Raw genomic sequence first — 15,772 nt, forward strand, 5'->3', positions numbered from 1 at the left:
GATTTTTTTTCTCATTATTTGGTTTTAATTCAGAACCTGGAAACCCTGCAAGTTCTGATGTGATCTGCAGCACTACTGATTTTTGCTTTCTATAGTAAACATCCAGCTTTCAAGGAAAACCGGTTTTATTTTATAAAACATTTTGCATATCTTTTGAAACAAAAGCGCACTCTAGATTTTATGTACACTTTATTCAGCAATTTCAAGAAAAGGAATGGTTTATATAAAATACAAGATTATGTAGTTCCAAGATGATGTTATTCTTGGTTTTTACATTTGTAAATACTGATCAAGAAAAGGAAGACCTGTGCACAGTGAAGTAAATGCCCAATCAACCAAAATCAGTACTGTATTAAATGCTCTGAAAGAAAAGAACATTGGTAACAGGTTTGCTTTTTGTCTTCGGACTATTTGGATGTAGGTTCCATTTTCTCATTGGCTTTCTTTTGTTTCTGTTGCATTATTTCTGCATCTCTAGAAAAAAAAAAAGAATTGAGTACATGCAATAATGTGTCCAAAAATAAACACAATAATGTGTAGCACATTTTGAATGCTTTGATTCACTGGAACAAGGCAATATCAACATCAGTTGTAGGTTACCTCTGCTTTCTGGCAGCAGCAGATAAACCATCATTTCTCTTGCCCTTGTGCATGTCAATATGCTTTTTGGCATTTTTCTGGCGAGCAAGTTCACGCTGATTTCCCCCTACAGTGGACACAGTCAGTGCTGAATATCAGTAATTTCATCTAAATTGTGCATGCATGATTAAGAAATTTAAAGTGACATGGGGAATTTTTTTATTTTTTATTCAACAGACCAGCATTATTACAAATATTAAACATTATAAAAGATATGTATGAAAATGCTTATTAAACCCAGTTTAAAAAAAAAAAGAATGAGGTTTCCAACTTTCCCTAATAACTACAGAGGCTGTGGCATGAGGCATGTTATATAAAGTATTTGATTAGAGAACAATCATTATAATGAGGCTGCAGTTGAAGAGGCGTGTACATGACGTATCATGACACCAAAAATACATGTCTATAGAAGCACGCATATGGATTTAGGATAAATATAACGTTTAAAAAATATGCGGTGTAGCAACTACAACGACATTGTTTTAATACGAATTTAGACTTTAATTCCGTCCATTCAAGCTTAAAGCTTGAGTCAGTCAAACCCACAGGCCTCACGCGTCACAACCTGAGACGATCGCTCATAAACATATTGCTATAGTGAACCCAAGTGAGACCCAGTCATTTATACTCACTGGTCATTGTTTTTATTTTTTGTCAGTTTTATCCGGTTTTCAGAGTAGCTCACCCAAAGGGCCGCTATCTTATTTCCTCGCCAACGAATCGTTGCTTTGCAGCATCACGAGAAATATCAGAACGAAGGGTAATGATTTGATTGGATGAGATGGGTGACGTCATGCACGAGAAGTGTTCTCATTGGTAAAAGCTGGTCTTTTTACTGCATAATGTTGATTAGGAGTACAAAATAACTTCAAAACGTTGGATTGATCATGAAATCCTCACAATTAAAGCTTAGGTTCTGATTATATTTCGTTGATGATATCGCTCTCTGGATATTGAATAAATGTTTACACGTACGAGTAGCTGAAGTCAACAGGTGAAAAATGTTAGACAGGTGTGGAAGAACATTAGAAAGAGCTTATTAAAGGGATAGTTCACCTAAAAATAAAAATTCTCTCATTTCTTCACCCTCATGCCATCCCAGTTGTGTATGATTCTCTTCTGCAGAACATAAATATTTTTAGAAGAATATTTCAGCTCTGTAGGTCCACACAATGCAAGTGAATGGTAGCCAGAACTCTGAAGGCCCAAAAAGCACATAAAGGCAGCATAAAAGTTATCCATATGACGTCAGTGGTTAAATCCATGTCTTCAAAAGCAATTTGACAGTATTATAATATGAAATACATGAGATCAATATTTAAGTCCTTTTTCAGTATACTTGGTACCACTTTCACTTTTAGTTCTGCATTCTTCTTTTGATTTTGTCAATTCACATTCTGCAGGGCAGGAAGGAAAATTTATAGTAAAAATGGACTTAAACATTCATCTGTTTTTCACACATATTGCTTCTGAAGATATGGATTTAACCACAGAAACCATATGGATTACTTTTATGATGCTTTTATAGCTTTTTTTGACCTTCAAAGTTCTGGCCACCGTTCACTTGCATTTTATGGACCTACAGAGCGGAGATATTTATCTAAAAATCTTTGTGTTTGGCAGAAGAAAGTTATGCACGTCTGGGATGGCATGAGAGTGATTTTTCAAACATGTTCATTTGTGGGTGAACTATCCCATTAATGGAAGAATAAAGGAACCTATTTAGCTGCTTTGTGGAGTGGTTTCAGTTTAACAAATTTCAACTAAATACTCCTAAAACACAAATAGTAGTCTCTGACTCAGATTGTATGCCTATGGTGGACTTTCAGAAAAAAAGCCTCTGTTGTACCATGTCACCTTCCTGGGTACTTAGGACTGTAACTAGGGTGTTATGCAAAAACAGATACAAGAATAAAATACCAGAGACACTTCAGTCAATTCCATTTGAGATATACAACACCTGGTGTGCTGTTAACTGGTAACAATGATCTGTGATTCAAAGTGACATGTCAGAGCCTCCTCCAACATGTCACACCAATTGGTTTGGGCAAGACAAAGGCAACAGTAGATTCATCAGCTTTAGCACCAGGCGTAAGATCCTCTGTACAGATGAATCACTTTTCAGTCTGTTTACAGGAATGCCAGAGTGTGGAGGTGGAAGAGAGAGCAATGTTTGATGATTGTGCCCAGGTAATTGATCCCTGGATTGGAACCAGAGTATATTTTTTGGGGGTTAAGCATTCAAGACTGTATGCAGCTCCACTTCACTGAGGTGCGTTATAGGGATTGGAAATGTGGGCTCATTAGCTTTTTACATTAGAAGCATCAAGCAGTGGTGCTGATGGCATTTTACCTTTTTACCATCAATAGGTATTATACATTTTAGATATTAGAATATAATAAAAAGGTCAAACATGGAAACCGTGTGCACTAAAGATACTCTTATAAAAACTAAACAATTGGCAAATAAATGTGTTATACTTAAGTAATGCAGTAATTGATTGATTATTTTTATATTTTTATTACCGAATGTTATTTTCTTCAACACATTTAGTTTATTTTATGTTAACTATTGTTAACATATGTTAACACATAAAACCTTACTATAAAGTGTACAACACAGCATGTGATGCTAAAAAAAGCTAAACAAAACTCACCAATCATATTAATATTTTTATTGTAAATATTTGAAATGTGTTTGCCTTGCCCTTGGTTTTTGTGCATACATTCTGCTTTGCACAATTCGGTGTGCCAACGGTCAGGCCGCTCATGCAGCAGCTCTCTAAACAGTTGAGTGCATTTTCCCTCCTCCTTTCCTGGCAGTTTTGTGGAATGTTTGTTTGTGAGACTCGTAGTTGATTTGCAAGTAGGTTGAGAGATCTAGTTCCATGCGGTCAGGACCACAGATGTGACTAAACTGCCCAAGGCCACCACCAAAGCTCCAAGCAGAAACTTCCAAGAAATTCCCTGAAAAAGAAGGAAACATATGACCAAAATATGGAGGCACTTGGAAGCCAGCTCTGGCACATTTTGAAAGGAAGTCTCCAGCACTTTTATTCTCTTCACTAGGTGGTCACTTACAGATGGCTTCTTTTTGGTGGGAGGCATCTGAAAGGGTGCTACATTTTCCCCAAACACATGGGCTGGTTTAGCTTGCCAATTCTGGGTCTCATTTTCGCCCGCCTGTCTTTTTACCAACTTTGACAGTTCAGCATGTATGGCCTATAAAAATACAATATTGAAGAAAAAGATTAGTGGTGGCTTTTTTGAATGCTTAAGTTTTGTACAATTCTGAGTTGTCCACCAGATGGAGTCATTTCACTGACTGTGAGCTTCATTTCAGGAGAGTCATGACTGGGTGTGCACACACAAAACAACAACACTGGCATGCAATCATGTTGTAAAAGCAACTCTCACTTAGGTTACAACCCATGACTACTTCTCAAATGTAACCTGCACATTAATGCAGAGTTTGTTGTGTAATCCCCAGGAACAGCATAAGTAAAAGGTTTGTTTGTAAGTGGTAAGAAATAGCTGTTTACTGCATAAGGTCTCATTAAGTTTTCAACACTTAAATCTATAATGAACACCTGCTTTTATCCTTGAAGATTAAACAGTTTCTTGACCTAATTTTATCAGTAGAAAGTATCTGGAATTAAATTCTGTCTGGAACCTTATTTGTACCTGAAATCCCTTTATTGAACCTAATACAGTGTTCTTTGCTTACTTTAAAACTAAATTGTCAGCCCTGACATTCTCACTTTCATCTCTTTTTGTGTTCCACAGAAAGTATACAGTAGGTTTGAAAAAACATGTATAAATAATGATGAAATCGAAATATTGTGGGTCAATACAAGTTAAGCTCAATCAAAAGCATTTGTGACTATGTTGGTTAAAACAAAAATAATTTAGACTCGTCCCTCCTTTTCTTAAAAAAATAAAATAAAAAAATCTAGGTTACAGTGAGGCACTGGGAGTGAATGGGGTACATTTTTGGGGGGTTTAAAAGTAAAAAAGCACTTACATGAATTCTTCAGTTAAAACTCATTTATTAATTGAGCTGTAAAGTTGTTTAAATTGTCATTTTTACAGTCATTTTATTGTTTGTTGACATTACATTGTCATGGTAACGAAGTTGTAAAATTGGCTATAACTTTACACAGAAAAGGTTATTTAATGATTTTATCACACTAAAAGCATTTTAACATGCATATTGTTTAAGTCTTCTGGCTATAACTTTGAAAAAGTAAGTATTTTCATGTTAACAGATTGGCCCTATTCATTTCTATTGTGAGTGCCTCACTGTAACCCAGATTTGTCTTTTTTTAAAGAAAATATGTCATTTTTGTGGTAATCAACATTAGGCTATGCCACAAATGCTGTCGATTGAGCCTAACTTATAATGAACCCAGATCATTCTGACTATTTCTTCCAACAGATAATCAGCAAAGAAGTGTCATGATTATTATAATATTTAGGAATGTCCCCATACCGATACTGGTATCAGAATCATGCTCATACACATACACTTGTATTCGTAAAAATGTTCTGATTAAAAAAACACCATCATGTGCGTCACACCCTCTGTTTGTAGCAGATGACAACAGTCAGAGCATGAGGCACATACAGTTTACATACAATATTTATTGAATTAAATAGTAGCCTTTTGCGCTTTTATATTTTCTTTGAGTCATGTAAGACTGGCTTTTTCGCAGTGGGAAGCAATAGTCATTACGTCAAAGCTCCTTGGTCTACAACACAAACACTTCTTTTCCTCCGTCAAAATAAAAGATACATTTAAAGGGAAAAAATTACTACAGAAATAGATCACTACTGTATAGTTATGCAATATTCATTAGTCTTTTAATACTACTACTACTACTACTAATAATAATAAATCAGTAGTAATTGTATTATATTTAAGTAATATTATCTGCAATGCTCTGTTATGCAGCACTTTTTGGACACAAAATAACACCAATGTTGTATTTTGGATTGTGCTGTGGGGTTCTGTATAAAATCACTTAATTTGATAAAAATAAAATACTATCATGTTGAAAATGAATTAATATAGTTTAATTTGATTAAAGTTTTAATGAATGAATTTATTTAAACATCATTTTGATGATAAAAAAAAAAAAACAGGTATCGGACATGGTATCGGCAAGTATCAAAATAGTATCGGTACTCATACTCATTCTCAAAAAAACAAAATGATATCGGGACATCCCTAATAATATTTAAAAATTAATTAAGGTTTTATATATATATATATATATATATATATATATATATATAAGTCTTAAGATGGTTATTTATATCTTCAGCTTTAGTAGACTCAAGCATTACTTTTGCACATTGAAAATATTAGAATAGAAGAACAGGACGCTCTGCAAGAGATGGTATTGCCCCCACAAACCCCCCACTGAACATTGAGTCAGTCTGGGACTACATGAAGAGACAGAAGCAATTGAGAATAAACAGATAGAAGAACTGTGGTGAAATCTCCAAGAAGCTTTGAACATCCTATCTGCCAACAACCAAGAAAAACAGTGTCCAGGTGTACCTAGGAGAATTGATGCTGTTTTAAATGCAAAGGCGGTCACACCAAATTCTGATTTAGATTTTGTATGTTTACTTGACTTTGTATGATGTTAATTGATAAATGGCATTATTTCTTTTATGGCATTCTTTTTTAAGACATCCTCACTATGCAAAATTTTTCACAAATGCCTAAAACTTTTGCAAAGTACTGTATATATATATATGTATATGCACACACAGTATATACTGTATATCTTATTTTCTTCACAGGCCCCCTTGAACTACCATTATGGGTGCAGATTCAAAGTTGCATACACTTCTAATTATCATCAAAACCCATCAGGTGACAAGCGCAGAGTAAATGCTAAAGAGACTACTAATAGATTAAAATATATCTGCACATGTATTACCATGCTTTCAATCCCATGCTATTCCTGACTCTATGATCCTAATTTCAATTTTGCAACAAGTTTTCTCTTGAGGCAATGTTTTCTCTCTGCCTTGCCATCCAGATGGGGGTGTCATTATAGCAACAGCAGATATTTTAGTTTTGTCTAGACAAGACTCAGTCTTCACCATGAGCACTCTGGGTCAAAGCAGGGTGTGAGAGGAGCTGAGTCCACTCTAGTGGAAAGACAAATGCATCTACTGCTTATGTTGTGCAACATTGCAAGAAAACATGGAACAGATATATCTTGTTACTAACTTTTAAAAGTAGAATGGGACATTATATTCTTCAGTTTTATGAATAAAGGTGATTATTCTGTTTATTGCTTCTTTCTTGTGATACACATCCACACTGTATACAGTGCTGATTCACAAGACTTTGTTTGTGTGACTTTGTGCCCATGTGGTGGCTCCAGACGGCTTTAATCTAAGTGGCTGCTCTGAGGATTTGGCAGACTAACTATTCACAAAGGCATGACAGAACAGGTTTGGGTTGTGTCAATTTTAACGCCTCACCAAACTATGTTATTCCCCAATATTACAGCAATGGGAACAAATATTGTTTTCATGTTCTACTGTATGTAATCATACTGACCCTTGAACAGTGCATCAGTTGTTTAGATTCTGTGAAATTTATTAGCACAGGATTCTTACTTCCTTGTCATTACTTTGTGCTGTAAACAAGTCTCAAACAGACCAGTTTGACGTCTACACAACACTCAACTTATAGTCCACACCTGCTGGGGGAAAAAAAGGATAACTGTTGTTCTTAGGTCTTAGCTGGTTTAAGCTGGGCTAGCAGGTCTGACAGCCTGGTCATGCCATATATTACATACACTTTCTTTAATACATAAACACTTAATACCAACCCATAATGAATTTGAGTTGGCAATGAAACTGATAGCTGTTTGGAAATGCAAAAATAAATAACTCTGTTCCAGTTAGGCCATGTATTTTCTCAATTATGTGGCCTTGGTTGATCTGTAAATAGCTACTGAGGAATTTTCTGTTGCTAGCTCATGTGAAATGTAGATGAGTTCAAGAGATATGAGAACATTTCTCACCTTAGTGGACGGCTCCAGTTTCAAAGCCTTCTTCAGGGTCTCCATGGCCTCCTCATACTCGCCCTTGTCCGATAAAAGCTGCAGACAAATATCATTGTCAGGTATGTCAAATACTTCCAGGTGACAATTAATATATTAATAGGAAAAGTGTAATCCAAATGTACAAACAAACCTTTTAAGATTAATTAACACACCAATGATGGGGCTTACACAAGCATCCATAAAAGATCTCAATAAAGTCTGACCATATTGAATCAGAATGTATTAACGCACAAAACTCCTAACTCCTACCTTCCCTTTCCTGAAGAGTGCTTTGACATTATTGGGATCGAGGAACAGCACATCTTGGCTGGTGTGTAGCGCCTCATCGAACTGTCCAAGCTTCAGCTGCGCTGCTGCCAGGTTGTTCAGACATTTTACCCGGTAGTCGTTTACCTCCTCTTCCTCCTCTGGCATACAGCTTTGGCCTTCTGTAGATGGACACAGTTGTAAAGCCCCTTATAGTAACATTTCTCCCAGAGTTCAAGGAATGTGAAAGCCATAAGGAATTTATGTGTTTACTTAAGATAAATTAGCAAATCAGATACAGATTTATCCTGATTGAAATACTTTGGGATCACCTTAGGAGAGCGAATCACTCCAGACATGCCAAGAATATTGGTGATCTGAAACAGTATCATTGTTTGTGTGTTATCCGTTTAAGCAGAATGTTTGTCTATTGACTAGACTTAGTTGAAGAACAGACCAGAACAGATCTGGGGTTCACATACTTTTTTCCTACAACTGTATATCATTCCACTGTAGACAATATACTGTAATATTCCTTGATGTTCTTTTGTAGATGCCTATACCAGTTCTTAAGCCAACACCTACAGGCAGACTTATAGAGGCAAAAATATTTTTTTGCAGAATCAGGCTTACTGTCGTAAGGTCCTGTAAAGTGTTGACGTGAATGCGTCCGATTTGGTGCAAAGTCAGAGTATGTACTGCATCTGATGAAGAACCTACTTCTGTGCCTTTAATAAAGTGTGTTCTTTAGGTATACAGTTTAGTAGTATGAATACATTACTGGACATACTTCATACAGGAACGAGGACATTGTCACGTGACCCGTATACACTCACTGAGCACTTTATTAGGAATGCTATGGTCTTAATAAAGTGCCTTTCTGCTGTTGTAACCCATCAACATCAAGGTTTGACATGTTGTGAATTCTGCAATTGTACAGAGTGGTTATCTGAGTTTCCATAGCTTTTCTGTCAGCTCAAACCAGTCTGGCCATTCCCCGTTAACCTCTTTCATTATTAAGGCGTTTCTGCCGCACACTGAAAGTGTTTTTGTTTTTGGCACTGTTCTGAGTAAACTCGTGAGACTGCTATGAGTGAAAATCCCAGATCAGCAGTTACAGAAATACTCAAACCAGCCCACCTGGCACCAACAATCATGCCACGGTCAAAATCACTGAGATATTCAAATATTTTCCCCATTCTAATGGTTGATGTGAACATTAACTGAAGCTCCTGACCTGTATCTATGTGATATATATGCATTGCACTGCTGCCACACGATTGGCTGATTAGGTAATCACATGAATAAGTAGGTGTACAGGTGTTCCAATAAAGTGCTCCATGAGTGTATATGACATAGTAACAACAACCAAGAAAATAATTTACTCTGGTATTGTTAAACAAGTACAATTTAACCAGAAGGATCAACTTTCTTGGTATGTTGTATATAGCACTTGATATATAGCACTTGAAATGAGTCGTCCGACTCACAGTTTCAAGCCTTATGGGATAATAAATTGTCAAGTGGATGCACACTTCAGAACCTCGGCAGACATAGTAGGTCATTGCTATTTCTCGCCTACTATTTTATGCACACTAAGGATTTGGACATACTACTCAACTGACATACTGCTTTTTACATACTATATAGGAGGAAACTATGCACATTCAGACATTGGGTTAGAGCTGCTTTAATCCTGAAGAAAACATAGCTAAATGTTTTAAACAGATAACGTTCTGTATTTATCATTGTATATCACTGATGTAGAGTGACTTGGGTAGGATCAATACATAAACACATGTTCTCTTGTGTCTGCTGACACAAAATCTCATTTATAAAATTACTACTTCGTGGTTAATGGGATATATATATAAATTAAATTTAAATGCAGAATAACAAGCCGTACCAAATTGTGGAGAGTCTAATATGTGATGCAGCGATGTGGAGTTCACAGCTTTATACATGGTCATTATCATGGTCTAATCCAAAGCGGCGCTTTGCACTTTACTGTCTCATTACTGTCAAACGTGCCTCTTAAGATGGGCCAGGCTTTCCAGCAATTACCATGATTAAGGAGGTGGAAATAACATGCCGATTTATTACGTTTGATTAGCTTAGGGTTTAATAAGAGCGTTATTCAGGATGGGCACAGCTTGCAGACATGACTGAGCATTCCGATGACATGATTATTGATCAAATACACTAGCTGAGCTGCTAGCTGTGGTTGGATTGAATTGAGAATTATAAGAGGTTTCCTGTTAATGGTTATTATAATTCGCCATTGAATTTTCTACTTCACCATTCATTAGATATGATGAAACCGATAGAACATTTGTGTATGTGGGTATACTTAGCTAAACATTGGGGAAAGTTCTTCCTCAGAATCCCTTTTGGGGACATTTTGAAATGTACTTATTTGGAAAAACAATTCATGAATGAAATAAATAATATATATGTATAATTAGCATTATATAAAAACAACAGAAGTCCATATTATGTCTTCATTTAAATAGATAGAAGTAAACAGGTCAACCCCACAGTGTGGGTGCCAAATGACCTGACATCATCTAGGCAATAGAAAATATAATTAGCTCAGAAAAACAAAAAAGAACAATAGAAGTCAATAGAAAATCCCTAACATGATAGAAAAACAAGCGTGTGTGTATGTGTGTAGGGGTGTAGATCTTGTGGGGATGGGGGACATATCCTTATTTACGCACATTGTCGATATTACAGTCAATATTATAAAGAAAAAATCTATTTGTTGTCCCCCCCAAAAGTTCAAATGAGATCTGTGCACCTGTTCATGTAGGATTGTTTCAGCATGTACTGCCATGTGCCTGCTTAATGCATTATATTACACAGGGGTTTACAGGTGATGGTGGGTTGGATTACCATACGTGCATGTCATAAGCACATCCAAAGCCATGCAGTAAGCTTGTGCAGCCTTGCTGTATTCTTCCCTTTGGAAGTACAAGTTGCCACGCTCTCGTTTCTGGTTGCCAATGCGGATCCGATCAGGGATGGCTAGTGAAAGGGGGTCTGGCTTGTCTCTGAAGTCTAGGAGCTGTAGCTGATAGAGGAGAGGAGCCCAGGCTGGTATATCAGGCTCCCTGCCAGTGAAACACACACAGAAAGGCAGCAGCATTATTTCACAAGATCTTAGTCCACTGCAAACATAAATCAATCAATCAATCAATCAATCTATCTATCTATCTATCTATCTATCTATCTATCTATCTATCTATCTATCTATCTATCTATCTATCTATCTATCTGTCTATCTGTCTATCTGTCTATCTGTCTATCTGTCTGTCTGGTACTTTACAAAAATCCGACAATTGTGGACATGTTGGCAGTTTGTCAATGTTATTTTTATTCTCATTAACTGTATAGATATATCTCCTTTTGAATAGGTCTGCTATTTTTGTGCTTATGGTATTGTGGTTGTTTTTGTTTAAGAGCAGGAAAGTAAGAAAAGGCTGGAGGGAGGGAGAGAGAGAGAGAGAGAGAGAGAGAGAGAGAGAGAGGGCAGTGGTTGAGCTGCTGTTTGGACACTGGTTGCCTGCTGTCTGTCTGTTGAGAGGGAAAGGTCTTATGTCCAGGGGGTGTGTTCTGTCCTCACTTTGCCCAGATCTGAGCTCTAGTTCAGGCAGAGGCTTATTTAGTAGGCCATATGTTTTGACAGGCCATGGATTATGTCAAAAGAGAAAACTGAACTATTTCAATGGTCTTTAAGCTTGTAGATGGACAATTTTAGCTTGCTTGTCTGGTGACAAATGTAAAAGAACAAAAAGGTTAGGAACAGTTTCTCTGTAATATTCTTTGAGCATTGTTATTTTCTCACAACTACACAAAACTCCACTCTTCCCCAGCTGTAAAGACAAACAGAACCCTTAAAGGGATAGTGCACCGAAAAATTTAAATTGCTTCATCATTTACTCATCCACATGCCATTCCAAACGAAAATGACTTTCTTTCTTCGGAACACAAACTATGATCTTTAGAAGAATATTTCAGCTCTGTAAGTCCATAAAATGCGAGTGCACAGTGGGCAGACCTTTCAAGCTCAAAAAATCACATTAAGGCAACATAAAAGTAATCCATATGACCCAAGTGATAAAATCTATGTCTTTAGAAGTGATAAGTGTGGGTGAGACACAGATCAATATTAAAGTCATATTTTACAATACATTTTCACATTCTGATAAAGTGGCTATTTATAGTAAAAAAAAGTATTTAAATATTGATTTGTTTCTCACACAAAGTGATTGGATCGCTTCAGAAGATATATATTAAACGACAAATTTATTAATTTTCTGCTGCCTTTATGTGATTTTTGGAGCTTGAAAGGTCTGGCCACCATTCACTTGCATTGAAAGAGCCCTAGAGAGCTGAGATATTCTTCTAAAAATCTTTGTTTGTGTTCAGCAAAAGAAAGAAAGTTATACACATCTGGGATGCATTAGGGTGAGCAAATGATGAGATGATTTTCATTTTTGGGTGAACTATTACTTAACCAAAAAATTGAAATTCTTTCATAATTTACTTTATTTAGGATCTTTTGTCATCCATATTTCAAAACACAAATGGTAGAATGCTAGGGATTGACAGCCTCAGTCACCATTCACTTTCAGTGTATGGGAAAGAGCAGCATCAACACTCTTCAAAATGTCTGCTCTTGTGTTCCACAGAAGAAAGGAAGTCATACCAATGGACAATAACACCCTAGTTCTCTCCATCACAAATAACAAGCATGGCTCTTTCCATGTGATTGACAGCTTGATACATGATATCTGCATCCCTCTATCGCATCTCTGAGCACATCAATATGTCCATCAATATTTATCATCCAAGGCATCAGTTACAAAACAAACTCTTGAACGGTCTGTTTAATGTTTTGTGATAGATAACCTTCCGATCTCATTTCCCAGCCACATATGGCAATAATAATAAGTAACCCCATTGATTTTACTCTCTGCTTTTTTCTGCCTGCATAGCACTAGAATCGGAGTGCATGTTGCTGCATAGGGCTGAGTAAGATCATGAACTTCATGGGGTTAATAGAGATTTTTCTGTAGCTGAATAGTGACACTGAAAACAGGCCATATATAGGCCCCAGGGACATACCACCTTTCCCACACAACTTTATGTGCCCTTATTATTGTCAGTACTTGGTCACATGCCCATGCATAAATCAATACGGTGAGAAATAAAAAGGCTGAAACTGAGTCGATTGAACTGTGCACATTTATTAAGTGTGCTCTCATGAGATAAAACAGGATCAAGCACAACATGAGTCAGCCAACCTGGTAGATAGTCTCAGTGTGATGTTCTACAGCCCAAACACACATGTTTGTACAGCTGGATTTTTCGCAGAGCAGTTCATAGTATTCCAGTAAATTGTAGTGTTAATATCAGAGTCAGCTGGTAAGCTGCAGTCTGCAAGTTAATCCAAGACCTCTTAAAGGCATAGTTTTCTGAAAATGTAAGAAATTCTGTAATAATTTATTCACCCAAATGTTGTTCAAAACCATGATTTTCTTTCTTCCATGAAACACTAAAGGTAGAATGTTAGCCTCAGTCACCATTCACTTTCATGATTTGTTCCAATGCAATGGAAGTGAATGGTGACTGAGGCCAACTTTCTGCCTAACATCTTTTGCATTTCATTCAAGAAAGAAAGTCAAATGGATCTGGAACAAAATGATGACAGAAGTGTATTTTTAGAGTGGAGTCTCCATTTAAATGTAACTAGATAGAATACTAGTGTAGTTGTTAATTTATGTGTGTCTGTCTGTATTAGTCTGTGAATGCTTGCCAATATGCCATTCAGGGTCCATTTTAATCAGTTAATCAATCACTTGATTGGATTTTGGTTGGAGAGGGAAAGGGGGCAATGTTAGGTAAATATTTGATCAAATTTCCACAATCCTTGACAGCTGAAAGTTTGCCAGCTTTCAGTGAACTTTGATCTTGTATAGACCTAGGCACATGAAAACACACAGAAAGCCATCTGCATGCATATTGAGAATACAGAATGTAAAAGAGGAAATGCAGACCATACTGTATTTATGCTTTATATTTATTGTTCTCAGAATCAAATTCAGAATGAGCTTTATTGCCAAGTATGCTTACACGCACAAGGAATTTGCCATGTTTCCATCCATCCATCCATCCATCCATCCATCCATCCATCCATCGTCAACCGCTTATCCTGTCCAAGTTTCCAGTACAAAGATAATTTTTTACATATACAACATATACATACAAACATTTTAAATATACATACAAGAATATGTTTAAACAGTGAAACAAAAATAAAAATAAGTTACAACAGATAAATATATAGAGGAAACTAAAGTAGGGCAAATAAATTGTTGTTCAACTATGTTATATACAGATATACATTTATGTGCAAGGTGATTTATTGTATTTTGCAGAAGAGGTAGGATATATCAAATAAATAGAAATGGAATATAAATATCATTGAATAGTTGAATATACACATGATTGTACTGCTACAATGGAGAGTATTGGCCTGAATGGCCTAAGGGAAGAAACTGTTCTGGTGCTCAGTGCTCTGTAGCGCCGGCAAGAGGGCAACAGTTCATAAAGTTAGTGTGCTGGGTGAATGGGGTCCAAAGTGATTTTTCCAGCCCTTTTCCTAACTCTGGAGGTGTACAGTTCTTGGAGGATGGGAAGGTGAGAACCAGTAACCTGTTCAACAGTCTGGACTATCTTTTGAAATCTTCTGATGTCTGACTTGGTAGCTGAAACAAACCAGACAGTTATAGAAGTGCAGAGGACAGACTCACTGACTGCTGTGTAGAACTGCATCAGCAGCATCTGTGGCAGGTTGAACTTCCTCAACTGGTGAAGGAAGTACAACCTCTGCCGGGCCTTTTTCACTGTGGAGTCAATGTGTGTCTCCTACTTAAGGTCGTGTGAGATGGTAGTGCCCATGAACCTGAATGCCTCCACTGCTGCCTCAGTGTTGTTTATAATGGAGAGCGGGGTCAATGTTTGGGGTGTTCCTCCTAAAGTCCACTATCATCTCCACTGTTTTGAGCGTGTTCAGCTCCAGGTTGTTTTGACTGCACCATTGAGCCGGCCGTTCAACCTCCCTTCTGTAAGCAAACTCATCGACATCTCGGAAGAGGCCGATGAATGTAGCGTCATCTGCAAACTTAAGGAGCTTGAAAGAGGGGTCCTTGGCAGTGCAGTCCTTTGTGTACAGGGAGAAAAGTAGTGGGGAGAGCACACATCCCTGGTGGCAGCATGGTGGTGCTGATTGTACATGTGCTGAAAGTGAATTTCCCCAGTCAGGAGGAAATTATCTCTCACTAATTTATCCTTATTAGCACATTTTGTCTTCATTGAAACCATAAAAACATTAGAACAATAGAAAGCATGAGTTCTAATCAAAGGCCCTGTAATGCGAGTCAGTTCACTCACTGACCATCATGGCAACAGAAGCTATTTTCATTCTAGGTATTAGGCATGCAAGTCAACATGATCACACAGGAAATTAACATGTTGCTTCCGAAAGTTCATGTACCCTGAAATCAATCCCATTCAGCAAGATTACTTCATCCCCCATCAGACAGTTTTGCATCAATTCAAGTGTGAACACATGTCCCTCTAGTGCTACTGATAGCACATTGCAATGGCAAGCGCAATTCAGAGGTTGCATTTTTGCTCAAATAACTAACAGACTGATTTCAGCTGAATAACTTTCGAACTTCTGTTGCCAAATTCACAGTGCAATCAATCTGCTGTCTCTGCCC

The 15,772-nt window shown here is 37.0% G+C and overlaps 2 protein-coding genes across 2 annotated transcripts in view; both read right to left on the bottom strand.

Moving 5' to 3' along the window:
• Nucleotides 1–172: 172 nt before the first annotated feature.
• Nucleotides 173–1,715, bottom strand: LOC127661902 (small EDRK-rich factor 2-like). Its single transcript, XM_052152859.1, has 3 exons — nt 1,272–1,715; nt 601–706; nt 173–474 (listed from the first exon to the last, which is right to left on the bottom strand). The coding sequence occupies exons 1-3, from the start codon at nt 1,276–1,278 to the stop codon at nt 408–410; spliced, it is 180 nt and encodes a 59-aa protein (XP_052008819.1). The 5' UTR covers nt 1,279–1,715; the 3' UTR covers nt 173–407.
• Nucleotides 1,716–3,386: 1,671 nt separating this feature from the next.
• LOC127661862 (peptidyl-prolyl cis-trans isomerase FKBP8-like) overlaps nt 3,387–15,772 on the bottom strand; it is a 72,067-nt gene continuing 59,681 nt past the window's right edge. Inside the window, exons 4-8 of the mRNA XM_052152793.1 lie at nt 10,878–11,095; nt 7,986–8,164; nt 7,695–7,772; nt 3,721–3,861; nt 3,387–3,606 (exon numbers count right to left, since the gene is read on the bottom strand). Coding sequence (XP_052008753.1) covers nt 3,520–3,606; nt 3,721–3,861; nt 7,695–7,772; nt 7,986–8,164; nt 10,878–11,095 — 703 coding nt within the window. The 3' untranslated portion in view covers nt 3,387–3,519. The remainder of the gene's footprint in view (nt 3,607–3,720; nt 3,862–7,694; nt 7,773–7,985; nt 8,165–10,877; nt 11,096–15,772) is intronic.

This window comes from Xyrauchen texanus, chromosome 21 (assembly GCF_025860055.1).
Source record: "Xyrauchen texanus isolate HMW12.3.18 chromosome 21, RBS_HiC_50CHRs, whole genome shotgun sequence".
Lineage (NCBI taxonomy): Eukaryota > Metazoa > Chordata > Actinopteri > Cypriniformes > Catostomidae > Xyrauchen > Xyrauchen texanus.

Excerpts from the sequence above, each read along its gene's own strand:
- LOC127661902 (XM_052152859.1), bottom strand. Across the intron at positions 475-600 it reads GCTGCTGCCAGAAAGCAGAG|AGATGCAGAAATAATGCAAC; the intron begins GTAACCTACAAC and ends TTTTTTTTCTAG.